Raw genomic sequence first — 26,414 nt, forward strand, 5'->3', positions numbered from 1 at the left:
AAACCTTACCAAATATACAGCTTCATTATAATTATTTGCTTTCAAAGATTCCTTAAGTTGACGAATCATGGCTTCTACGAATTCTCCACCAAAGTTGTAATTCCTGGCATTCAGCAGTCCGACTAACGTTGTATAAATTGTCAACTTCTCCGGTAACAGACGTGCACTGATTTGAAAACCCAGTTCAACAAGAAAACCCCAGAACAACAGCATTATGTTAAGTTGCTGAATTTATATCATTACATAAACCTCTTAGCATTTTATTACCTTTGGAACAGGATTACTTTTAGCTGTTTTTAAAACTACTTCAGAGAAGGCATATATATTGAGAAGAGTTACAGGTATTTTCATTTTATTTCTAATTAGTTAATCCAAGAGTTAAAAAGTAAAACAATGCAGTTACTATACTGAAAAAAATATAACTATGATAGACCAGCTTTTATTCCGTGTTTAGTGGAACTGAATACTTCTACAGAAAATGGTTTTCATGGTAAAATATCTCAGAAATACTGGGGGAAACAAGCAGAATCATTAAGGGGCGAGACGCAGCCTTTCTGAACTCGGCTGACTGAATGTTAAAATAAGATTCTACTCTGAGAAACACAATTCTGGTTGCTTAGAAAAAATTCCGAACTAAAACTAGTGTCAACTAAGCTTTCCTATCAGTTAAGTTACTACAATTTTAAAACGGTCCTCTGATACAGTATGATTTCTTTATTCCCAGTTTGTTTACTCTACGTGTGTTCACTTTCATTAAAGTTATTTGAAAGGAAGGGAAGATTACAGCGATAAGCCTTTGGGAAAAGCAAGTGTCACTGCCCAACCTGGGCAGCCTTTAGAAACTCGCCAAACAAGAACAACTAGGAACCCTGCGCAGTCAGATTCTCATCCACTTTGCGGGTTTTCCCAGGTACCTAGCAGAGTCAGGGGCAACTGAGGTTTAAAACAAAAACCCTCCCTTTGACAGTAATTACCATACACCTAAAAAACGAATGACTTACTTCCTTTAGAGTTTAAGGAATGGAATGGAAGTGACTCCACTTCATTCTAATAAATGCTTTTGAAACAGAAGCCGTCTGACAGTGATGGGTAACTACAGCAAATGACCTTTTTCGGTAGCTTCTTAGTCTTAAGAAATGTCTTCCTGAATAGTAATTGGATTCATTTTAAAAACTGTAACTTAAATTGTGAGTGGTTAAAATGAAATCCACTTAAAAAAAAAACAAGACAAAGGGATCCACTAAATTTGTATGTACATTTTTAAATTTCAAAAATGAGCTGTATTAAGAATATTATTTTAAAATTATTGAAATGACAACTTAAATAAAAGTCATCATCGCAATGTAAAAACACATACGAGATAATTTATAATTTCACCTAAAGTACAAAGACCCATTAACCTAGAAGTCAGAGCTATTTCTTGCGAGGCGTCCAATTCCGAGTCTGGGAGGTGAGGGTCTGCAGTGCAGGCTCCACGCAGAGTCTCAGAGAAACTCTTCCCACTTTAACTCCTCACGAATTAAATGCTGATACTTGTTCTAGCTAATACAACTCATGAAGACTGTGCCTACTAGTAGCTTCAAAAGCTTCTTTAGCTTCCCAAGAAAGGCTATTACTTGAGTGATCAGTTTTCAAATTTGTTTGGTACTGGTTAAAAATACAAGTTAAATTCTATTATATATATATATTTAAATGTATGTGCTTACAATCTCTGAATGTGAAGGTGTCTACTTTCTCACTTAAAAATAGCTTAAATAATTCTCATGTTCCAACAAACAAAACATAAGGCAAGTGCTCAATTTTAGTTATACTTATCTCTAAGAAAGAGAGTTAACCAAAGGTCACTTCATCTGTACAAACTTCCCAGTAGGAGGGAAGCTGACCACATATGGAACATAAACACATCTTTTGAACATTTCTCAAAGCATTTAAGAGTAGATAATACATTATCACCTGGATTCACAAATCTTTTGCATACATACACTGTACAAAGAAGCCTTAAGATCTTGCTCTTGTAGTTAGGAAGGTCAGCCTCCAAAACGCCAGCCAAGCCTTCTAGGTTGCTCTCCAAAGAGCAGGCACTCTGTGGAGGACAGAACAGAAAATGCCAGCGTATTCGTCAGCATGTGGTGAACTAAAGTTTTCTAGGTGGTCATAAGGAAAGTTAGTCTTGCACACACAGGGCACTGAGATGGACTTAATACAAATCAACGAGGCAGTCTTGTTTTTTAGAAATCCATGGGAAGAGGATGAATGAAATTTAAAAAGTAAGCAGTCTAAGGCAGTAGAATAAGTATTAGAAATGAAGACATCCTGGGCTCTAGTTTATCTCTAATTCACTCACTATATGACTCTGGGCAAATGAAGTATTGGGGACTTGTTTGGCTCTTCATTTATAAACTTAGACTATTCCCTAAAATTTCTTCCAAGACTCATATTCTATAAAAAGTACAAAAACCATTTAATTCTCAATTATCTGCATTGCAAGGCTTTCCACACGCACGTTTTGGGATACAGAAGCATGGCAAAACGAGCTGTGCCCAAACAGAGCGCGGTTTTCAGCTGATGCAACTAATCCAAGCACAGCCCACACCCACCCCAGCCCCTCCCAGCCTGTGCCTGTTTTGGTGCATACCTTTTCTCCTACTTTGCATATTAAAGATTCCAAATGATCTTCAGTTTCATTTGCATCAGAGGTCTTTCTCCTTTTGTGAGGCTGTCCCCCTGTTTCAACAATGTAAAAAAATAACATTTCATGATAAATTCGCTGTCGTAAGATTTATTTAACTTTCTAAACGTTACGGTCTCTTTTCTACCAGAAGCCCTGCTGTTTGTTGACACACAGTGTTAGTCTTCACTGGCCCCCCGCTTCTCAGCGGAGGCTGCATTAACAGCAGTCTCCATATCCGGGGCTGCTATATTTATGTTAATACACAATATAGTTAACGTAAGGCATTATTATTAACAGGAGGCATTATTTATGTAAACTTTTGCGTGAAAGGTGCCCCACAGAGCTCTAAGTGCAGCGGCCCTCTCTGTTTCTGCAGATGGTGCTAACCTCTGTAACACCTGTGCTGCCACTTCCACTCCTTCAATCAGAGTCTTTTCCTGTTCCCCAGCCACCCGTTCCCAAAACCTGTTGGTACCAGCAGCACTCACTGTAATAATGAAAATTATTATGTAAACTGATGGATTACAATCAGCAGACACACGCACACAAAACTCCTTAGCTGTATAGCAAATAGTTGGTGGAAAGTATGTTTTATAATTCCCTACTTTAACTACTGATGCTATTATATTAAAAAACCGTATCATTTAAAGAACCTTAAAAAAATATCTACCATTCTAAAATCATTACCAATCACCTATCTGCCCTTTTGGTTGCTAAAGAATTCAAGTTGAAGGACACTGTGCTACAAATCAACCTTAGACACTGGGTTGTCTACTGTTCAGACTCTTGCTGTTGATCATCTTATCATTTCATTTAAAACTGTAACATACTGATTTCACATCCTTATGTGGAATAACCTAAGGCTTAAAAAACTTAAAATCAATGTTGTTAAGTACGGAACACACTGCTGTTGCTACCTGTGATACTGGCTAGCTTCCTAGTGTAATTCACTTTTTGACTCCAACAACCAGGTTATTAGGGCTGCATGTGGACAACAAAGCAGCGATCTGTAACTGTGTGCGGGGTCTGTATTGATCATGAAAACTTGCAGATGAGGATAGGGTCACCCAGGAGCAAGTTACATGTAACTTCTGACTCGTGTGGCCAAAAGAACTAAACCATTTTTAGAATTCATAACCACTTACTTGCCACTGGAACATGTGGCTTGAAATATATGACGACTGTCATAAACACGCCACTTGGCTATGCAAAGCCTAGGGTAAAGTCACTCCTGTGACAGCAACAGTCTTCACGCACCCCCTGAATGCACGCAGAACAGATCCGACCCATTACTGTGTACTGTGCGGGCAGGACCAGATGAAGTACAATAAGAAGCCACAGGGGAAGGCACTTCGTGGTTTGACTCCCCCACCCCTTGGTTATCTTAACGATCTGGCTCAGATAACCACTGAACAGGATTTGGAAGGAATAATGACAAAAAAAAAAAAAAAAAAAACAACCCACAAAAAACACAACATACGTGCAGTGTGACGAGACATATTCCTGGAGACATTTTCCTGTGTAAAGCTGTGGACATGTGTGGCACTGCGGAATCAATCACCTTGATTCTTAAGTATTTGTCAAACCTAAGTCACAGGGTCTAGAAAGGTGCCACCACCTGAAAGGCGGGCTTTCACACGAAGGCGTTCTATTTCCAGGATTCATTCACTGAAAAAAAACCTGCATATTTGATGCAGTGTTTGTGTAAGTCATTAGCTAGGACATTAAAAACACCCTTCTCCTAGAGCACTGGTTCTCAGCTGGGTGAGGTTTTGCTCCCTAAGGGGCCACGTGGCATTCTCTGGAGACAATTTTCATCACGATGACTTGGGGAGTGTGGCTGCCATCCAGTGGGTAGAGGCCATGGGCTCTGCTAAACACATCACATAGCAGAGGACAACTCCCAGCCATGAGGAATAAGCCCGCCCAAGGGGTTAACAGGGCTGATGTCAAGAAACTGTTCTACAAGGCAGAACACTAGGAGTGCTCTTCAAAACCAGATTCCGGTAAGGTTGTAGGAATATCCATTCTGAAAATGTGGCTGAACCAGAACAGTGTTTTGCTGTTGTTTTAAATCTCAACTGCTGCTCCCTTCTCTCTGGCCCATCTTTACTCTGCAAACCCTTTATTCCACAGCCTCCCTAAATTAACGCCCCAGCTGACTTGCTCCCACAGCAGTTTGGAATTACACTCTAGTCTGTAAAGCAATGCCCCTAGGCCCTCTTGTGAGCTTGAAAAGGGGGAAATGAAACTGTGGGACGAGAAAGTAGGGTTTCTGAAGAAAAGCTCATAGTCCTGTGCCCGAACTACAGCACCTCTTTTTGCTCTTTTTCCCATTTTGACTATATTGACAAACAAATTTGTTTTGGAGAATGGAAAGAAGTAGAAAGTACCAGGAAGTAAAAGCTCCCCTGTACTGGAGAGCATGAAGGGAGGGGGCAACTACAGACACAATATGAACTCATGGACAAGAACAGGATATTGAACTGAGAAGACAACCTGGGCGAAAGCATGGAGAAATCGAATATAACACCTCAATTAAGAATAAAATCTAGGGAATTAGCTGAATGTTTTCGTGTACCCTCAAGAAAAGGTATTCATGGTAGCTCCCAAAGCAACAGACTTTACATTAAAATGTAACTATGAAGAAGTTGCGCAATGTAAATTAAAGTTACAGACTGCCACTTCACTCAGACACCATTGGCTAGTATAGAACAGAGAAGCAAGTTTCTATTAAATCCATCTAAAAGCATCTTAATATACCCAATAATATTTTCTGCTGTAGGGTAAAACTAATTTTATATGGGTATGTTGTCCTACATCTTATACATTCATTTAGAATTAGACATACTGTAAGAACTTCTAGACCCACAAAGTCAAAAACAGAAACCAACAAGGTAAAAGAGAAAGTAACCACCACCAACAAGGTAACAAGGGAAAAGTAGAGAAAACCAGCACTTCTGAAACTAACTATCCTCTTCCTGAAAGTAACAAATCCCTTCACTTCTATTCATTTCTTCTACAGTTAAGTAAAAAACCAGTTACAGTCTAAAGGATAAGGATCTAATTCTAAATAGCTTAAATGGGGCTACTGTGGGTTTTTGGCTAAGATTATGGACAATCTACTCTCTTAAAAGACATGAAGGAGGCAGAACACTGGAGGGAAGAAGGTGCAATGCGGAGTGGAATAAAGGGGAGAAAAAATGGGACAACTGTAAAGGCATAATCAATAAAAGACTTTAAAAAATAAAATAATGAAGTAAAAAGGAAAAAACAATGTACTCAACAGTTATTATCCTATGCATATCCTATGGTAACTGAAAAGCTTCAGAAATATTCTTTAAAAGTGTCTAAGAAATAAGTTAGATTCAGCACTGGACCAGTATCCACAACACATTCATTTCCATTTAGTACTTCCCTTCTCTTGTCTATAAATTGACCTCTAGGTGAAACTGTCTCCCTGGATCCTGGACACTGTAGTCTCAACACAGATACAATTTTAAAATCATCTTAATGAGCCAATCCCCTGCTACTTCTCTGATCTTATTTCCTACAACTTTTCCCCTCACACTAACTCTGCTTCAGCAACACTGGCCTCTTTGCAGTTTGGTGAATGAGACAGCGATGGTCTGGCCTTAAGGCCTTTGCATTTGTTGTTCTGCAGGTTTACAGACCACTCCCTTCCCCCAGTGAGACCCCAGTTTGCTCCCTTGCCTCCAGCAGTTGCCATTCTCAGCGAGGATGAGCAACCCATTCTCATCTTCCCTGAGCAACCCAAGGAGAGCACAGCAACGCCTCCTCCACAGCAGCCTCCACCCTCTTTACCCAACTTTATTTTTCTCTATAGAACTTACCACCATGTGATACACTACAATTTTGCTTGGTTGTTTTCTATTTTCCATCTTTACATTGTCCACTGCTGTACAGTAGTCAGGACAACGACGGACACTATTGAATATTTGTTGAATAAATGATTATATCTCGTCAAGCACATGGAAAGTCATGGCAGTCAGTGACTGATTCATGAGGGCTGCCAATAACCTAAAAGTGCTCTCATCCATCTATTAAACTATAATTATTATAACTCAGCCTATGACTATAAGAATGTTTAACTTTCAACAATATTTAAGTTGCTAATATTTCTAATTTAAAAAATATTAATAGGTGTTCAACTAAAAGTACATAAAATATTTGCTTCAGATCGCTGTTTAGGGTAAGCCCCAATCATTACTGAAATTGTGGCAAATTACAAAAGTTCCAGAGTTCCTGTAATGTCCAAGAGGTGGCATAAACTGCCCCACCGGTACTGCATTATTTGCCACAGTCAACTTCGATTAATTAACTCCTCGTCTTACTTTGTCTTCACATATTTATTCTGAGGTTCCTGTTGCAAGACCCAAATGGACAGTGATTTAGCTGCCAGCTGGTATTAAAAAAAAAAACTAACTCCCGGGAAAATTATGCTGGCATCCCAATAACCAAGGCAAAAGCTGCATTTCTACATATTTGAATCCAATTCTCCAGTCTGCCCTCTGGAAACATTTTCTCTCACTTTAGGCTTATTCCAGAAGAGAGAAGAAGGAACAGAAAAAAGAAAGTATGAGAAAAGCAAAGAAAATGGGAGAATTTTAAAAGGTTCACATTCTCTAAACCCCAAGTGATGACTTCAAGCACATTAGCTCTTTCTATTAATCAAAGCATGTGAAATGTATTTTCGGTACCCCAAATATGTTATACAAGAAGCCTCCTACATAAAAAAAATAATAAAATAAAAAATAAAAAACCCACGAAGCATAATACCCATGCAGTGAAGAGAACCCTGAACATGCTTTCACAGGTATCTGTGACCCCATGTTAATTACACAAGAACTCCTCTGTGAATGCGGCCCAACACAAAATCGTAAATTTACTTAAAACATTGATTATGTCAATGTTTTACATAAAGCAGTGATTACATCTCAAAAAGTATTTAATGTGCGGCCCAACACAACTTTTCTTCTTCCAGTGTGGCACAGAGACACCAAAGGGTTGGACACCCCCACCTAGACCCTTAGGTTATCAGATGTGAAGGCTGGACTAGAATATCCTTTCAAGCCATGCCCTCGCAGAAATCTGATGTTTCATTGTTAAAATTAAATACACGTTTTAGTTTTACCTACCCCTGACTGCACCTACGTTCAAAGAGAAGTATGATAGTGGAGAAAATGAATACAATTAAGTGTTTTGTTCTGTAGTTTTCTTGATGTCACTGATATCTGCCAACGTTCATCACCTCTTCGGCATTAACAGGCGATCACACAGACATCACCATCAGCCACTCTTCACATGTATTATTTAACCATCACAAAACCGGTCAGATGTATGTATGTATCATCCTCTATTATTACTGACTAAGGTTTTGAAAAGGTGACGTAACCTGGGCAAGATCACAAAGTAAGTGGTCGGGTCTGTCTTTAAACTTAAACCCTCGGATTCCAAAGTCTGGCCAGTTAACCATACACTACATCCTTTTCAAAGAACAATAAACTAAAATATCAACAGAATTTACTTAGTCTTTCTTTGTGGCTGTGTGTTCTTGGCTGATTATGTAATGTAAGCATATTTATCTGTTTCTTTCACCTTTTTCTGTTTTTAACTAGCAAGATTAGTCTTGCTTTTTTTTGTGATGCACCATGATCCCCGCGCACACCACTATCCTAGTGGCGATAGCAACCCCTGATCTAAATCTCTTCGGGCCTCCAGTTAGTCTTCCAGCACTCTTTTACACGAGGAAAATACCATCACAGCCAGTTCAAAATCTAACAGCACAATATGCATATGTTTAAAACTGACCTTTTGGGTGTGGAAAAGAGATCTCTTTTCTACAGTTTAAATCAACGATAACCGGTAGGGGACGGAACTACACTGCGATTTTTCAGATCTCTCAGTCCCGGCATTGTTCCTTTCCCTTAGTAGTCTGCCGAGAGCCCTTTCTGGTGCAGTTTTGACCCTAGTCCCGGGGTCAAAACGAGACACTGGGACTAGAGGGTCCCTGTCACCGTTCCTAAGAGGCGGCCGCACAGGCACAGGTGTACTTACTTGCTCGGGGGTGCTAAAGACCAAATCCTGAAAAGTCGTTTTAGAGACAAGCCCCAACCCTCCGCCCCCACCGCCCCCACCGCCCCCACCGGCCAAAGCCTCCAATCAGCCAACGACTAAAGGAGCTGGGGCAGGGGAGAAGCAGGAGCTTTTCAGAATTAGCCAGGCCACGTTCCCGCCGTGCCACCCTCCATCATTCCGAGGCTTTCCGAACGCTCCCGGGTGGGAAGAGCTTCCCACCCCCTTCCCTCGAGACCCAAAGATCAAAGAAGCCAAACCTCGACCTTACCTAGGCGCGGCCTCGGCGGCCGGGCCCAGGGCACTCACCATCATTCTCGTCGCTGTGCCGCCGCCGCGACATGCCGCACGCCCCTGTGCTGCCGAGCCAAGCTGCTGGGCGGAAAGCACGGAAGGAACCGTCGCAACGCTGGCGGACGCGAGGACAGCGGCGAGGTGCGCGGAGTGGCCGGTGCGCAGGCGCACTTGCTCTCGACGGCTCCCGGAAGCGCAACGAAAGGCTGCCTGGCGGGCTCTGCGGCGTCTACGAGCTCCCCAGGCCGCGGGATTCAGCTCCGCAAGCAACCGCTCCCACCGCCTTCCTCTGCCTCTCAGCTGCTTTCCTCTCCCGCCGTACGCTCTAAGTACTTCCGGGGCCACGTAGATAGCACCGCCTCTTCGGCCACCCGAGGGCCGGAGGCACGAGCCAAGCCGGGAGGCCCGCGGTCAAGGAAGGAAACTTCAGTCCCGGTCCCAACCTCAGACCCTCCCTCGTCCCCGGCTCCGGGTCTCTCAGGTCCTCCCAGCGTCCCTTTCGCTAATAACCTCGAAGACTTCCGGAGCGAGATGACGTTTCAAGTGTTCCTTCCTACGTAATCTCCAGGCGTGGCCAGGAGATCTCGGGGTGGTGAGCCCTGTTAATTTCTAGGAGGGGACTGTTCAATGAAGAAAGATCTAAGAAAGTCTTAGGAGTGGCAGGTACGTGCTGATGTTAATCCTACTTCCGGGCGTTTGCCTCCTCGGGAAAGCTGGGTGGAGATTGGTCCAGGCCCGGCACGCCACTTCGGTAAATAGCATCATTCATCCTATTTCTTAAACCAAGTGTAGGTAGGGATCGTTCTTGGGTCCTCCTTTTCCTTCACTTCCTACATAACAGTGGGTATATAAGGGCTATCGGCTCCATCTTCAAAACAAGTCTAGAATTAGACCACGTCACTCCTTTGTTTACAACTGTCCAACGACTTGCCATTGCAAAAAACCATACCCTTATGTAGGTACAGGGTTCTTGTCTGTCATCACTGCACTCCCACCACTCTTTCTACCTCCATACGCTTGTTTCCACTTTGGGAATTGATGTTCACTATTTCCTTTGCCCGTAGATCTCTGCTACTAAATCTGCATGAAGGGCTGCTTGTCATGTAGGTCTCAAGTCAAACATCCAGTCCGTAGTGAAGCCTTCTCTGGCTACCCAGTCACTGTTTTATTTCATTCAGCAGATGCTGTATTTATTAACATTTACCACCTCCTTTGTGCCAGGCGTTGTTCTAGATGCTGAGGCTGCAGAGGTGAACAGAGGAAAAATCTCTGCTTTTATGGTGCTGATGACCCACCCATTCTGGAATGGGCAAATATAGTATGATCCGAGGTAGTGAGCAAAGGGATAGTGGTAGATGACATTAGAGAGGTGGGGGGAGGGGCTTTGTAAGGACTTTGCACTTTAAGTAAACCGAGGAGATTTTGGAGACTGATCTGTCTGACTTTTTAATAGTTACCTCTCTGGCTCCCACATAAGGAGGGCAGTTAGTTGGTATATTGGAATTATTGAGTCCAAAAATGATCAGGGCTTGAAAGGGGTTGGTGGTAAAGGTATGAAGTGGTCTGATCTGATTGTGTTTCAAAAGCAAAGTGAATAGGATTTTCTGAGGGACTGGGTAATAGTATGAAAGAACAAGTCAAGAAGAAGCCCAGCGTCTTTTGTCTGAGTAACAGGAAGAACAGAAATGTCATTTTCGGAGGTAAGGAAGGCTGTGAAGGAGCAAGAGGTTGGTTTCGAACAGTTGCATTTGAACCGACTATTAGCCTTCCAGCGGAAGCTATTAAGTAGATAAGACAGTTGAGTATGTGAATTTGGAGTTCAGGAGGGAGGCCCCACTTGGAGATACAAATTTGGAGTCAGTTAGTGTATAGTATTCTAAACATAAATTTCCCTTTACTTACGATTGCTTATCCTTTTTCTTTTTTCATGGAAGTTTTCAAATATTTATACAAGTTGAGAATATTATGTAATGAACCCCAATGTACTTTATCAACCAGCTTCAGCAATTCCCAACTCACGGCCAATCTAGTTTCACCTATATTATCCCCCTTTGCACAGTTATTATGAGGAAGTTTAGTTTTTAAGTCTTTGGGACCAGAGGAGATTAGATCACTTAGATATTAGACACATAGATAAAGTGATTCAACATTTAAAGGTTAGGACAGATGGTAAGGAGGATCCTCAGCAAAGGAAATTGAGAAGCAGCAGCTTTTATTGCTGATATTTTCATGTTGTTAAATTTATTTACTTACCATATTTAGCGTCTCTTCTCTTTCTAGAATATAAGCCTCAAAACAGCAGGTACCTTAACTGCTTCATCTTGCATCCGTAGCACTATTCTCTGTGCTGGGCACGTAGCAGTCTCCACATAGAATAGTTAAGAATACCTAAATTAAAGCAAGAACTGAAAAGGATTTAGAGCGAGGAGAGGTCACGTACATGCACTCAGGTACACCACGATCCAAAGTCAGCGCCTTTCCCAATGTTGTGTGTTTCATGTTGCCTCTTTGTCACTTGTAACATTTGTTTTGTAAAAGAAAGATTGCAGTATGTCACTTGTAACATTTGCTTTGTAAAAGAAAGATTGCATGTGTCCATTTTGACAAGATTTGGCCACAGTAGCAATTTGTATATTTCTTTGACTCAATAAAATGGGACTCTCTTGGCAGTTATTTCTTCCAAGGCAGGGAATTCACACGGCTCAAAAATTCAGGGAAGAAAAAAGAACAAACTGTTTAGAACTGAAGTTACTAGCACACAGCCTGTATGCCTAGTGCTTTTTGGTATTGCTTTGCCTTCATTGTTTGCATGGCTTGGCCCCCATTCCAGTTTTTAATGCTATTGCCTCAGACTTTACCCACCTTCTGTGTTTTAAAGACGCCCTCCATTACTCTGCTCCTTACCCTACTTACTTGTCTTCATAGCCTCTTTTACCATCTGACTTTTTAAAATCTTCACCCAAGGATATGTCTTTAATGGTTTTAGAGAAAGAGTGAGGGAGGGAGAGACAGAGAGAAAGAGAAGCATCCATATGAGAGAGAAACATCAGTTGCCTCTCATACAAGCCTCGACTGCAGATTGAATCTGCAACTCAAGTATGTGCCCTGAGCAGGAATCGAACCTGCACCCTTATGATATACAGGACGATGCTCCAACCAACTAAGCAACACAGCCTCAGCCCCACTTAAAAAAAAATCAAATTATTTGCTTATATTCTGTCTCTCCCTATTGGAATGTAAACTCTAAGAAAGCTGAGGGTTTTTTTTTCTATTTCATTACCGCTCTGTCCCCACTATCTAGAATAGTGCCTGCCAAATAAATATTTATTGAATGAATGAGTAGATAGCTCGGGCTACCGGTCCCATGCTGTTTGCATGATGAATTAGCGTCAAGTTTACTTCAACTAGTCATGAAAGACTCGGACATTACCGTTTCTCCCTTGCTCACTTCCCAGGAGAGAGTTAACTGAAAGGAATCCGCTCGCCTGCTGCAACCAAACCAGATGCCTTCTTCCACTTCACCAGACCAAGGAGATGACCTGGAGGCTTGTGTTTTAAGATTTTCAGACTTGGATTTGAAAGACACGCATCTTCCCAACCCCAGTAGCAGTCTCAAAGCTGAGCTAGATGTCAACACAAAGAAGAAGTACTCATTTGCAAAGAAAAAGGTAAAACTGCTGTTGGCGTTTCAGGATCACATGTGTCTAGTTAATGCAGACAGATCTAGAAGCAGCTCATCAAGGCTGTCCTCCAGGGAGTGCAGGGAGAGTGGGCAGGAGGCTGTGTTCAAGGGAGGGTCTGGCCAGGTCCAATGCCAGTGATCTTAGTTCAGTGCCAGGCACAGGGGACTCACAGGCAAGGTGTGGCCCTGAGACACAGGTGGTAGAATACTGAAGGACAGATCCCAGACAGACGGGCTGGTTCTTTTCCCCACCCTGGGTTTTGGGAGGAATCCCAGGAACCCAGGAGACCTAGTTGTAGGGAGAATAGATGGCTGTAGGGCAGCTGCTATTTAAGACTTCTGGTGCAGCTGGCGTAAAGCTTACTAATAAAACTGTTACTCTCCCGAGAAGTTCTTCTGGTGTATAGTGGGACATGAAACTGGCAACCCCCGAGGAAAGTTAACAGAAGGAATTTCACTGAGACTTCCATTAGCCTTAAACCCACGGTTATTTAACGGTGACAATTTGAAATGTAATTGCAGGCATTTGCCCTTTTTGTCAAAACCAAAGAAGTTCTGGCACCTTCTCACAAATGTAAAGAAAGGCGGTGGAAATGTTGTCAGCAACTGTTCCCGGACCAGACCAGCATTCACAGACACGTGGCGAGACAGCACGCTGATGAGGTTTGCCGCCGGACCGCCTCTATCCTAGAGCAGCTGGCGACGCTGGGTGCCTTGAAGGGTCTTCCTTCTGCAGACGAAGGGAGCCCTCCAAAAGAGCACCTAACTCAAAACCACGATGTGTCTGCTTGGCTCCCTGATGTCAGTTGTTTCAGCCCTGATGAGCTGATAAGGTAAGATCTTCATTCTGTGCTTTTGGTTTAATTTTAAAAATGTTTTTTGAGCCTCAGTGAGGGATCACTACCCACCCACTAAAATGGCAAGATTCCGAAGGCACAGAGTTTCTGTCTGGGCCGGCGCTAGGCCGATACGCATGCACTGTGTACGGCAGAAGGTTAGCCTGTTCGGCTCCATGTACCACACAGCCGGTAGTGTCGCCAGGTTTCTTGAGAGCCATCCTGTATCTTATCTTCAGGGAGAAGAAAAGAATAGGAAATTGTATTATTTGCAGAGAGAAATCAGAAGGCCCAGAAATGGAAATGATCCTTCTACCCTGAATAATGTCAGACCTTAAAAAATGTGGGTTTCTGAGCTGAATATATTTAGAAAGGCTGTTAACTTTAGAACTGAGGCCCAGGACTGGAGGTTTAGATTCTGCCTTTGAAAAACTTTTACCAAATTATACTATGAATTCTAGAGGACAGATTTCTGATATCAGGCAATTCCCTAACTACTTGGTAAATAGAAAATGTCCACATTTGCTATACTTTAATCACTAGTATGTAGTGTCAAATTTACCTTGTTTATCAGCAAGAAAAGGAGAAAGAAAATTGGAGTTGGAGTCTGACTTGAGCTAGTCACCAAAATTTTTTGTACCTTCATTTCCTCACTTCTGAAATTGGCGCGATGGTGTCTGCCCTGCCTGCCTCGCTGGATCACGTAAAAATGGCGGTAGCAGCACTTGTGAGCCGTAGGCTACTATGTAAATGTGGCCTCGCACTTCAAGGAGTTGCTTTCTAGTTAAAGAGACAAAGGAAATGGCATGAAGCAATTAGCAGATGACTTTAGACAGGGCATGTAATTATCAGTTAAATTGTATGCTTCAGATAATTTGTTACAGGAGTTTAGAGAAAGGAAAATAGATACGCTCTAAAACAGAGAAGAAGGCTTTGGAGGAAGCTAGGCCCTGAAACATGATCCCAGAGCCAGATGGGACCTTAACTATCATCTAAAATACATCTGTGCAGCATTATTGTGGAGGATACTATCAGGTATTGAAAAGAAGTACTTAAGCCCTGCTTGGTATAGCTCAGTGGATTGAGCTCTGGCTGCAAACCAATGGGTTGCCGGTTCGATTCCCAGTCAGGCACATGCCTGGGTTGCAGGCCAGGTCCCAAGTATGGGGCACTCAAGAGGCAACCACACACTGACTTTTCTCACCCTCACTTGCTCTTCCTCTTCTCCTTTCTCTAAAACTGAATAAATAAAATCTTTAAAAAAAAGAGGTGTGTAAGACGACTAAGTTTGGGAAGCACTAAAGGGTTCTTTACTGCAGCCCCCTTAGAGCCCTCAGTAGATAAGGGGCTTTTACTGTGACTCAAAGAGGGAAACACTGTCTGCAGGATTTCTCAAACGTGATTTCAGAGAACAGCTTCAGAGTGCACTTTTGGGAAATGTAGCTTGTTTCAGTTCTTCGGTTTTACAGATGAGGAGATCAGGGCCAGAGATGCTGAGAGACCTGTGCAGACACCACGGCACAGTGCAGTAGCAAGGGTATGCGTTCTAGTGCCAGAAATCTGGTGTTCGAGTCCTGCTGTGACTTGTAGCCGTCTCACTTGCAAGGAACTGGCCTCAGTTTACTCAGCTCTCATGTGCAGATACTGCCTTCTTTAGAGCGGATGCAGACGGGTTGCTTCTCATTTCGGAAGAGCAGTGGTAGGTGTGAAGGCGTGAATTGCTCCATCTAGGCCTTCCCTCTGGCGCTGCCCGGGCGTGCTTTATGAATTGTGGATGGTACGCCAGCGACTGACGTGCTCTCTCCCTGCGGTTTTCTTTGTACAGTGGCCCGGGCAGTGATGACGGAGAGGTGCTGCTCTACTACTGCTACTGTGACCTGGAGGACCCCCACTGGATCTGCACCTGGCAGACAGCTCTGTGTCGGCGCCTGCACCTCACGGGCAAGGTGACACCTTTTCCCACACCCTGCCCGTCGCTGGGCTGCTCTCGCCTTCCCCTCGGACTGCAGAGGCTGCACTCCTTACAAAACGGTTCACTGTTGGGTTCTTAGAAATTAGCAAACTCGTGCTAGGCATTAAAACAGAATACTAAATAGCTATTAACATGGTGTTTAATGAAAATATTTAATGGCACAGACCAGGGGTCAGTAAATTTAAAGAGCCAAATAGTAAATATTTTAGGCTTTGCACAAAAAATGACTCAACTCTAATTCCTAGCACAGTTCCTGGTGCACAGTAAAATACTTAGTAAACACTTGTGGAATGAATACATTTATCACCATCTGTATTTAGAGATCATCTTAAAAGACAGATATTCTCACACTTAACCTGCATGTACAAAATATGAAACCAATTTCTTTCCTTGGTTTAGGGGCAGATTTTTATTTTTGGCCCAGCCCAAGGTGAGCGAGCAGTGAGGGTCTCATACCACAAGGTGGCAGCACCTGCCTTGAACTTAGGTCTAAATTCTTAGGTTTCAATACCTGTCCAGTTTACTGAGATCGTTTTCTTGTGGGAGACTTGTCAGAATATTGGTATTTAGTTAGAGAAAGGAAAGAACTTGAAAGTTCTGGAATTCTGGAGGAAAGTGTCTTGTCCCTATTGCTATATATTCTTTATTGCCTAAAAATACTTAAGGGAATGCATTGGAGGCTTTGGAAAGGAAAAATTATAAGATTTAGAGCCAGTAAGATCCGGTTCTGAATCCCATATCTACACATACCAACGTGTGTCCTTGGGCACAATATTTAGTTTCCCTGAGCTCATTCCTCTGCCATTAAATGGAGCTGCCTTTCAGGATCATAATGCAAAGCTCCTGTCTCACAGCAGGTGCTCAGGAGATGCCAACTATTGCTCCTCATCTCTGAGGTTCAAGGTCCCCATCACCAAGGAGCTGCTTTGAAATTTCTGTTGAAGAATCCCAGAAATTGAAGGTCTAGTGTGTGAGTTTAGAGATTACTCTGCCCCAGCTATACAGGGAGTGGATGTGCTTGTTTTTATTTGGGTTCTGAGATAAAATAACAAAGGAAAGAAACCACTAACCTACCCAAAAGCCAGTAACACGGAAGTGTGTACTTCTCCATCATGTCCGTCACAGTCAGAAACAGGTTTAGGGTAGATTTCCTGCCCCTCACACTGGTTCAGCTCTGTTTTTCTATGTAACCCCTTAAAAATATGTAAGTTGAAACACCCAACCAAAAAGAATTCTCTCTGCACATGGTTTAGAGGGAAGTTTCAGGTCCTAGTGGAAGAGCAGATAGTTACTGTTACTCATAGTAAAAACAAACTTGAAACATTGACACATCAATATTATTAAGACTTATGCAGAAGTGGACATTCTTTTTTTCCTCTTTTTTTAATCCTCACCTGTGGACATGCTTACCGATTGTAGAGAGAGGAGAAGGAAGGGACAGAGAGAGGGAGAGGAACATCGAAGCGAGGGAGAAACATCCATCGGTTGCCTCTCATATGCGCCCCAACTGGGAACCAAACCCACAGCCTAGGCATGTGCCCTGACCAGGAGTGGAACTCGTGATCCTTCTGTTCACAGGACAGTGCTCCAACCAACTGAGCCACACCGGCCACTGCAGAAGTGCACATTCATTTTTAATATCGGTACCTTTTGCATAAGTTTATTAAAATAACAGGTAGCAAAAATATGTTATTCGTATTACTAATACCTATAGCCATCTCAGTTTTAGAATAGAGCCTAATTAATAAGGTGTCCACAGCAGTGTCTCTTCATTGCCTCTTCATCTCATTCACACACTGAGTCTGTCCCTGGGAAGACTGAACTAAGCGAGGAGCGAACAGCGTTCCCTCTCTCGCACCCTCTCGTGTGCAGGTGCGAATCGCTGCAGAAGGAGTCAACGGGACAGTTGGCGGGAGCAGACTGGCCACCAGGCTCTACGTGGAAGCCATGCTTTCCTGCCCGTTGTTCAAGGGCTATCTGTGTGAGGACGATTTTAAGGTAAGAGAAACTGAAAAGAAGATGGCTCTAGAGCCATTTGCTTCTGCCTCGGGGCCTCCTCCTGTTGCGGGTTCTGAAGAGGAGGCTCGTGTGGAGAAGGAAGCAGAGCCCGGTAAATACCCTCCCCCTTTACACGGTTCGAAGGCGGTGCATTGGCAGGGCCTGCGCGTTCCCGTTGTTCCATTGCGTGGCCATGTGGCCACGATCAAGTTAGTGCCCTCTCTGGACCTCAGCCTCCCTCCTTACTACAGTTCACACAGTCTAAGCTCTGACACTGAGAGGCGTTTGCTCACCTGGGTGGCACTCCACACCACAGGGGAACAAGGTTGCTCTTAACAGCTAGCTGCTGCGTGTGAGTGACTTTCTGCTTTATCGTGATAGGTAAGAACAGTGGTGGGAAATAACTCTGCTGCTGTAGTGCTGAGGGTGACAGGTCAAGAGAGGTCATTGCTTCAGAGCAGGAGCTGGGATGTGGGCTTGCATGTCGGAGTTGCCTGGGGGAGCTTCAGTTTTAAATGCCTACTGCTGTAGAAACAGCTTTCCAGTGCAGCATTCCTGCACATAGTAGGCATGCAGTAAATGAGTACCAAATGTAAGATTTAAGTCTGTTTTATAACGATGCGATAGCTGGAGTATTAAGGAGTCTCAAGTCAGGAAACCTGTTTTAATGGGAAGAGGGAATTACGGCCTAGAATGTTCCAGATAACTCAGCATTATTAAATGTTTTACACCTGGACGTGGAGAGAAAGGCTGTGTTCTGCTTCATTTCTCACTGGCTAGACCAGCAAAGGAGGAGCGTGCTGTTTTCCGGAACTGCGTGTCGGTGTATTCGAAGAAATTGTGCCCTTGGGGATCAGTCCCAGTAAGATCTCCTACAAGAAGCCTGGTATGCTTGCTCTTAGAAGAAGCACTTCGCTCTTCAAAAGGGTCGGACAGTATAGAGACAAATGTGGAAGTGGGTGCAGGTCAACTAGAGCTGTGATGAACCCTCTCATTAAAGTAGCTGTGGGCGCCAGACACTAGGATTATTCGTGCTGCAACTGGACTTCTGTTTGGTGCTGTGGGAACTGAAGACTTGCCCCTCAAAATAACCTGTTACTCTTTTTATTTATTATTATCATTATTATTAGTAGTAGTAGGTTTAATCCTTACTCGAGGATATGCTTGATTTTAGAGAAGGGGAGGGAGAGAAGGGGAGAAATACTGCTGCAAGAAACATCAGTTGCCTCACATATGCGCCCAGACTGTGGACTGAACCCACAGCCGAGGTATGTGTCCTCACTGGGGATCAAACCCATGACCTTTCGGTTTACTGGCCAACACTCCAACCAACTGAGCCACACTGGCCAGGGCTTAGTTACTCTCCTTGATGACCGTTTGGCAAGAAGTTGTTTTCTCTTTTCAAAGATGGCAATTTGGGACCAGTATAATTATTTATGGATAGTTTATTGACTGAGTAAGACACACAGGTGTATTGTTACAGGAAGCAAGTCTCTGACACCAAAGCAGTTTGTTTGCAAGTGCTCCAGAGTGTTCTCTCCCCTCGTTTTCCTGGTTACTGTTTATGGTTGGAAGAAGTTCGGTTGGGTTTTGTTTTTGTTATACCTTCTACTATGAAAATTTGCAAGCATTAAAAAAACAGAAACTAGTACAGTGAACCCTCATGTACCTGTCACACACCTTCAGCAATTACAAGTTCATGGCCACTTTCATCTATATATACACCCTTCCCCCACTTGGGATTGTTTGGAAGGGAATTCTGACATCATGTCTTTTCATTCATAACTATTTTAGTAGCCATCTCTAAAGATAGCTACTGAAAGATTTTGAAAAAACTATAAAACCATTATCAGATCTGAAACATTTTTAACATTTTATTCTTCACTATTATCAAATGTTTTGATAATATTTACTATCATCAAATAATACATTGTTTATGAAATGTTCCCACTTATTTCATAATTTAAAAATTTTGTTTCTATTGGGATTCAGGTCAAGTCCACTCAGTGCCGTTGATCACTGGCTGAGTCTCTCTTAACCTGAAGATCTGCCTCCATCTGTGTCCCCTTGTTTATCTTTGGAAGGAACTGGGTCGTTTTGCCTGTGGAGTTGTCCACAGTCCAGTTAACACTGGCTGCATGCCCATGGGCTATTCTCTCGTCCTCTATACTTCCCGTGTTTGGTACTGCTGCCTAATGGAAATATAACGTGAGCCACGTGTGAAATGTTATGTTTTCTAGTAGTAGCCACAGTTTAAAAAGTAAAAGGAAGTAAGTGAAATTAATTTTTTAAATGTTTTATTTAATGCACTATAACCAAAATATTATTTCAGCGTGTATCCAATGTGAAAAATTGCTGGGGTATTTCCCCGTGTTTGTGCATGTGAAGTTTTTGAAGTCCTACATCTGTGGCCGCATTTCAAGAGCCCGTCAGTCACACGTGGCTACTGGCTACCGTATTAGATGGCTGCGGTCTATAGACTTAATCAGATTTGGGTTTGATTTTCTTTTTCATTTCCTTTTTTCCCAGGACTACTTAATAGATAGTATTATCTCCTTTCATCAGGAAGCACAAAGGTCTATATTTGTTTTTTAACATGTAAATATTTAAAAGAAGGCTAAGAGTTAAGCCAGAGGGAAATGGGAGGAAGATACAAGCATCTAGGAAGGGACTCATGAGGAGGAGAGAAGGGCCAGATAGGGCCATGTCTGTGCAGGGTCCCGGCCTGGGCAGGGGCAGGTGACCACAGACAGCCTTCCTTGGTTCTGCGTGCAGGACGCGGCTCAGGGAGTTAGGGAGAGTGGGCTCCAGCCAGTGCCGTGCTGCTTCGATCTGAGCCCGGGGTGCAGGTGTTTCTTTTCAGTGTGTCCCTGTGAGTCACTCTCCAGTCAGGCCTTCCCAGGGCCAGGAGAGCAGCGAGGGAATGGATTTGGTTCCCTGTGGCTCCTTGTACAAGGGGGGACCCCAGAAAAGCCCCTGGAATTTATTTATAACATTGTACATTCTTACATGTTTAAACTACAGTCACCTTCAGAGTACTCTCCATTTGATGCAACACATCTATTGAGATGTTTTTTCTGCTGCTCAAAACAGTTTTTGAACTTGCTGATTTTGGTGCCTTTTAGTGTTGCTGCCATTTTTTGTTTCACCTCTTCCACATTTCTGCAAAATGCTTCCCTTTGAGGACTTTTTTCATCCAGGGAAATTTTTAAAAAAGTCGCTCGGGACAAGATCGAGTGAATAGGAAGGATAGGGCACAGGGGTCATACTGTTTTGGGTCAAAAACTGCTGAACATTCAGCACGTGGGGGGCAGGTACGCTCATAAACCACCCGTCATGAAATGGGCAAGGGCCCTGAAAGGGTCTTCAGGAAAATTTACTGAAGCTGAACGCAGCCTCTCACAACAGCACCATCTGGTGCACTGATACAGATGGGTTCCTAGAACACCCCCCTAGCAAGGGAAGCCTGTACTGCAAGGGGCCTGCCTTCCAGAAGGAAATTCCAGGTTTTTTAGGGTCATCCCTCATAAGTAAAAATCTCTCGCAGTCCATGCTTCTCATCACAGTTTTGGACCTCCCTTTTCACCCCACTGTTTCGGTGACCATGTAATTACATGACAGTAACATAAAGTCTGGCCTTGTTACATTTTCCCCACAGTCTTAGGTTGGGTGGGTTGGAATCGGGTTCTTTGGCCATGCTTTGGGGCCTCTTGCCCCACCTGGGAACCCAGCAGTTCCAGGTGGTTGTTGGAACTCGTTCCTGAGTGGAATGAGGCTCCTGTGTTGCTGTCAAGGCTTATCATGAGTGGTGGCCAGAGTCACCAGAGCCCCTGCCCACGAGCTGTGGCTGCCCCACACTGCCGGATTCACCAGAAGTTCCTTCCCGTCGACTGAGGTGTCTGAGTCCCAAAAGACACAGGCATGTTTCTACCTTGGAGAGTTGGGAGGGCAAAGGGACCCCCCCGGCCCCCCTTCAGACAGGGTCTCTCTCTTTAGTTTCCTTATATTCCATTTCTCTGTCTCCTCCTTCTAGCCTTTCATCCCTTTCTCTCGCCCACCCTTCGTCCTCAGTCAACCCTCGCACCCCTCGAGCTTTCTCTTGGGCACAGGTGTGAGCATAATGTTGTGGGAAGAAGTTAGAAAGTGTTTTTAAAAATAAAGCGTGTGGGAAGAATGTGTCATTACATGTAAGTGCCCCGCCTCCTCCACGTGGAGTGATGATGGGACTGGCCAGAAGATGGACCAGCAGGCTGTGTGGCCCATCAGACCCCAGCTGCCTGGCTTGTATCAGTGGGTGGTGCCCAGCATGAGGGTGTAAACTTCTTTGACTGATTCTCACTAAACTGCCAGGTCCCACCCTGGCTGGTGTGGCTCAGCGGATTGAGCACCAACCTGCAAAACAAAAGATCGCCAGTTCAATTCCTGGTCCGGGCACATGCCTGGGTTGCAGGCCAGGTCCGCAGTTGTGGGTATGCGAGAGGTGACCCATCAATGTATTTCTTGCACATTGATGTTTTTCTCCTTTCTCCCTCCCCTCCCCTCTCTCTAAAAATAAATAAATAAAATCTTTAAAAATAAATAAACTGCCAGGTCTCCATAGTGCTTATCTTAGGAGCAAGGATAGTTAGGACACCTGGAATTACTAAATTATTTCATCATGAATATCAGTGCTATTTGAGACGTAATTGTTATGAAGAAAAAACCTTTGGGTGGAAAGAGACAAAACAGCATGTAAGTCACTGGCCTGGGCCATTTGTGCTTGGGCTTTGTTTCTTCTTCTTTTGTTTCAACTAATTTTTTGGTTTGGTTGTAGGAATCCATTTATCTCCAGGTGAATTTCATAAAGAAGTAGAGAAGTTTTTGTCTCAGGCAAATCAAGAACAAAGTGATACTATCCTGCTGGACTGCAGAAACTTCTATGAAAGCAAAATCGTAAGTAAGAACCCAAGGGGACTCCACACGGCACGGCACGTTCCTGACGCGGACACTCTGTGCCCGCCTGTGGTCAGGTCACGTGGCTCTCTCCCCACTGCTCTCGGCTTCCGAGGAAGCCCAAGCTGTGAACTCAGGGTCTGATGAGAAAGTCCAAGAAAACAGGAATTAAAGACATTCTGGCACGTGTTGTGTGTTCTGGCCCCTTGTGCCTCCCCTTGACGTGTGTCAGGGTCTTGTAAAGTTTGCCTCGGGCAGCCCCTCCGGTCCCCCAGAGACCTGGGAAGGGGACCCACCACCCACCAGCCTTGTCTCTGAGTTGCAGCTCTTGATGTTGCAAAGTCAGAGTGTGGGATGAGAGCAGCAGCCAGTGGGCGTTTCCTCGCCAAAGTGGGGGGTGGGGAAGGGGTCTCTGACACAGAAAAGGCACGCCAGGTACACTTTTCTGACCACGTTCCTCCCGCTCGACATTCTAGGGACACTTCCAGGGCTGCTTAGCCCCAGACATCAGGAAATTCAGTTACTTCCCTAGCTACGTTGACAAAAATCTAGAGCTCTTCAGAGAGAAGAGGGTGCTGATGTACTGCACTGGGGGCATCCGGTGTGAGCGGGGTTCAGCCTACCTCAAAGCCAAGGTGAGTCACCGGCCTGGCGGTGAAGAAGGTGCCACCACAGCATCGGCGGAGCGCCCCCCTTCATTCTCGCTCCCTCCTCTGGGGGTTTATTTTCCCCTTGTCCGCTGTCAGCTGAGAGTTTATGAGTACAAAATCTGATGTTCTGAAGTCCTAAAGTGTGAGAAACGCTTAATAGCCTTACAGACTCGTCAGGTACAAACGGGAAAAATTAGTTAACATCTCCCTCTGCCTACTGCTTCTGCTTGATCCTAGACGAGCAAATTCGGTAACATCACAAGTCCCAACAGGTGTCTTCCTATATTTAGGGGGCAGCAAAAATAGCTGAGCTTCGTGGGATCTGGACAGAGCAGGCCTTGCCTGCTGTCGTCGCCCATCCCCCGGTGGCAAGACCTGGCCAGTTGGTCCCTTGGGCCCTTGGTCAGCAGTTCTCAGTCCCGCTGCGGGAGCCAGGAGCCGCGCCTCGCGTCCCTCGCCACGCCCCCTTCCTCTGTGGCGCTTCTGGCTGGTCTCTGCCTGGCCCCTCCAATCCCCCGTTGTTTCCCACACACAGGGCGTGTGCAAGGAAGTGTTCCAGCTCAAGGGCGGCATCCACAAGTACCTGGAGGAGTTTCCCAACGGCTTTTACAGAGGGAAGCTGTTCGTGTTCGATGAGCGTTTCGCCCTGTCCTACAACAGCGACACAGTGGCAGGTGGGCGGGCTCAGGCCCAGGCCCTGAACTCGTGGCCAGGCTCGCTCTCCAAGTCAGACATCCGGACGGCAGGCCGGTGCCGATCACTCGGAAATAAAACGGGAAGGAGTTCTGTTTTAAAGAACTCCTTTGCTCTTTAGATCGCTTCCTAAAGCGATCTGTTTTAAAGAACTCCTTTGCTCTTTAGATCGCTTCCTAAAGCGATCTAAAGGAAGGAGTTCGTGGCACCGCGGTTGCCCGGCACAGGTGGAGATGGGACCGGGCTTCCCCGGGTGCTGGTTAAGCGAGTCCTCAGAACTGGACAACGCCCTTGCTCTGCCTTCCTGCTGGGAGTTGAACTGAAAGGCTAACTCAGGGGCTTCCCCTGGGTCAGCAGATCAAATTTGGGGATTCTGTGAAGTTAAGTGGGAAAATAATTATGATAGTTTTATCCTCATTCTCATAACCCTCACTAAATGTAACACTCCCATCCATTATGAATGGATGTAAGCAACAAATGACAGGTATTAGGTGTACCTGCAACTTTGTCAATAGAAATCACAGTATTTTCACAGGTTACAGTTGCTACCAAAATCTCAAACTCGCATTTATGTTCATCGTTGCTTCCAAATGGACATAGCTCTTAGGCCTACCACAAGGTCTTATCATTTAAGGTGCTAATATCTTACTATATTCCAGATTTTAAAAAATAATTTAGTATTTTATATTTTTATATAATTGGTTTTCTCTGTAAGCCTATATAGTTTACTTTATGCATTTAAAAAGTAGTTTTCTAAGAGCTCAAGCCTTCACTAGACTGCCAACCGAGTCCATGGCACAGAGCAGAAGAACCCCTCGTTTGGAGGGTCTGCGCACACGCGTGGTGTGCACTTCTCAGTGGTGGGCAGGGCACCCCGAGATGGGAGCTGGGCCTGGGCCGAGAGGCCAGAGGCAGGGGTGACCACAGGAACCCGTGGTTCCAGATGAGGGCAGGCAGTGACGCGGGATGAAAACAGCCCTCTGGAAAGACGGCTCCTGCCCCTGGTTGGCAGGAGTAGGAAGGTCGCAGGCAGAGCCCTAGTGGCTACTGCAGGTCTGGAACGGGCTCAGAGACCGAGACTCCATTACCGCTCAGATGAAAAATAGGGTCTGGGTTTGCCCTTTCCCCTTCTTGATCTTTCACTTAAGTTGGATCGTCTTGTATTTATGTAACTTATTGAAAGCTATGTCATCTGTTTTGGAGTTAGATGTATAAAGCGGAGAGGAAGGCTCAAAGGTAGCTTAGATCAACTTGGTAGAGAGACTTGAAGAAGAATGATGTTATCGGTGGTGACAGGTCAGCAGGGAAAATCCTGCTGAGAAAGTCAGTAGTTCAGGTTTTAGGGAGCCCAGTGCACAGTGTCCGCCAGCAACAGAACCAGGCCTGGGGAGGTGGTGTGGGCTGCAGGAGTTGAATGTGGATGTGGGATCATCTGCATTCGGGTGTGTTGCCTCCCGGGAAAAGGGGAGCGATCCAAAGGGAAGAGGCCAATGAACAAGGGGGTGGTTGGCTAGCTTCAGGGCAGAGAGTGTGTGTGTGTGTGAGAGAGAGAGAGTGAGTGAGTGAGTGAGTGAGTGAGTGTGTGTGTGTGTGTGTGTGAGAGAGTGAGAGTGTGTGTGTGTATGTGTGTGTGTGTGTGAGAGAGAGAGAGAGAGAGAGAGAGAGAGGCATTATACCCGTTTTCTAAAAGGGGAAAGAAAAATGGATCAGTGCATGTTGGAATCAGGAAGACCATTCCCTGAGGCAACCTCCCCCTCAAAAAAGGGGGGGAAGGGGAGCATTTTTCGTGAGAAGATAGGGGCTTACTATTTAGCAAATTGCCCAAGTGCGACGGGACACGTTCGATTCTGATGGGCTGAGAGTTGTAGTTAGGGGCTGCACAGGCACCTCTACCCGTGTGTGCGTGTGCATGTGCGTGTTCATAACAAAGACTGCTCTTCCTTCTCAGAGTGTTCATACTGTGGAGCACCCTGGGACCACTACAAGCTCTGCTCCACTCCCCAGTGCCGCCAGCTCGTCTTGACCTGTCCCACCTGCCAAGGACAAGGGTTCACTGCCTGCTGTGTCACCTGTCAGGACAAGGGGAGCCGGCCTGCTGCAGGCCCTGCCCAGAGCAGCTTCAAAGAGGAATGCGAGTGCACCGCCCGGCGGCCGCGCATACCCAGCGACCTTCCACGGCAGGCGCAGCTCCCCGAGAGCCCAGGGGCGAGACCCTGTGTCGGCGAGGACGGGCCACACGCGCATGGGCGGCACCATCAGCGTTTCCCCAAGCCTCCGCAGGGCTAGGTTTGAGGTGACCCTGTACTGGAGAGTGTCAAGGGGGCAGCAACAGAGAACTGGGGGACTCGGTGCTGGCCAGTGCCACCATGGCCACCTATACCTAACCAGGCGGGGGGGGGTCCACCAGCCTGAGACAGTCTGACTCAGAAAACTGGACAGCGTAGAAGCAGGTGAGCCACGGGGGTCCCAGAGCCGCTGGGGGACAGAGCCTGGGCCTGGTGACCGCTCTCGCCCTTTCTGTGCCGAGCAGCAGGCTCTTGGTGGTTGTTTTTCTTGCCACCAAACCTGTTTGTTCTGATGGCGAAAGTGT

At 45.0% G+C, this 26,414-nt stretch overlaps 2 protein-coding genes across 4 annotated transcripts in view; one reads left to right on the forward strand and one right to left on the reverse strand.

The window, feature by feature from the left end:
- NCBP1 (nuclear cap binding protein subunit 1) overlaps positions 1–9,160 on the reverse strand; it is a 41,025-nt gene extending 31,865 nt beyond the window's left edge. For 2 of the 3 annotated variants that reach the window (XM_053656381.1, XM_037140771.2), the window contains exons 1-4: positions 9,077–9,160; positions 2,636–2,724; positions 1,983–2,083; positions 10–166 (exon numbers count right to left, since the gene is read on the reverse strand). In XM_053656381.1, coding sequence (XP_053512356.1) covers positions 10–166; positions 1,983–2,083; positions 2,636–2,724; positions 9,077–9,110 — 381 coding nt within the window. In that variant the 5' untranslated portion in view covers positions 9,111–9,160. Of the gene's footprint in view, positions 1–9; positions 167–1,953; positions 2,084–2,635; positions 2,725–9,076 lie in introns of those variants that run through there. The other variant, XM_037140772.2, reaches the window with a different exon arrangement.
- A 474-nt stretch (positions 9,161–9,634) lies between these two features.
- On the forward strand, positions 9,635–26,217 carry TSTD2 (thiosulfate sulfurtransferase like domain containing 2). Its single transcript, XM_037140774.2, has 10 exons — positions 9,635–9,724; positions 12,517–12,729; positions 13,266–13,576; positions 15,405–15,525; positions 17,424–17,549; positions 18,330–18,435; positions 22,363–22,481; positions 22,958–23,116; positions 23,667–23,805; positions 25,773–26,217. The coding sequence occupies exons 2-10, from the start codon at positions 12,565–12,567 to the stop codon at positions 26,108–26,110; spliced, it is 1,584 nt and encodes a 527-aa protein (XP_036996669.2). The 5' UTR covers positions 9,635–9,724; positions 12,517–12,564; the 3' UTR covers positions 26,111–26,217.
- Positions 26,218–26,414: the final 197 nt, after the last annotated feature.

Source organism: Artibeus jamaicensis, unplaced genomic scaffold (genome assembly GCF_021234435.1).
Source record: "Artibeus jamaicensis isolate MK-2021 breed Jamaican fruit bat unplaced genomic scaffold, CSHL_Jam_final scaffold_1964, whole genome shotgun sequence".
Classification (NCBI taxonomy): domain Eukaryota; kingdom Metazoa; phylum Chordata; class Mammalia; order Chiroptera; family Phyllostomidae; genus Artibeus; species Artibeus jamaicensis.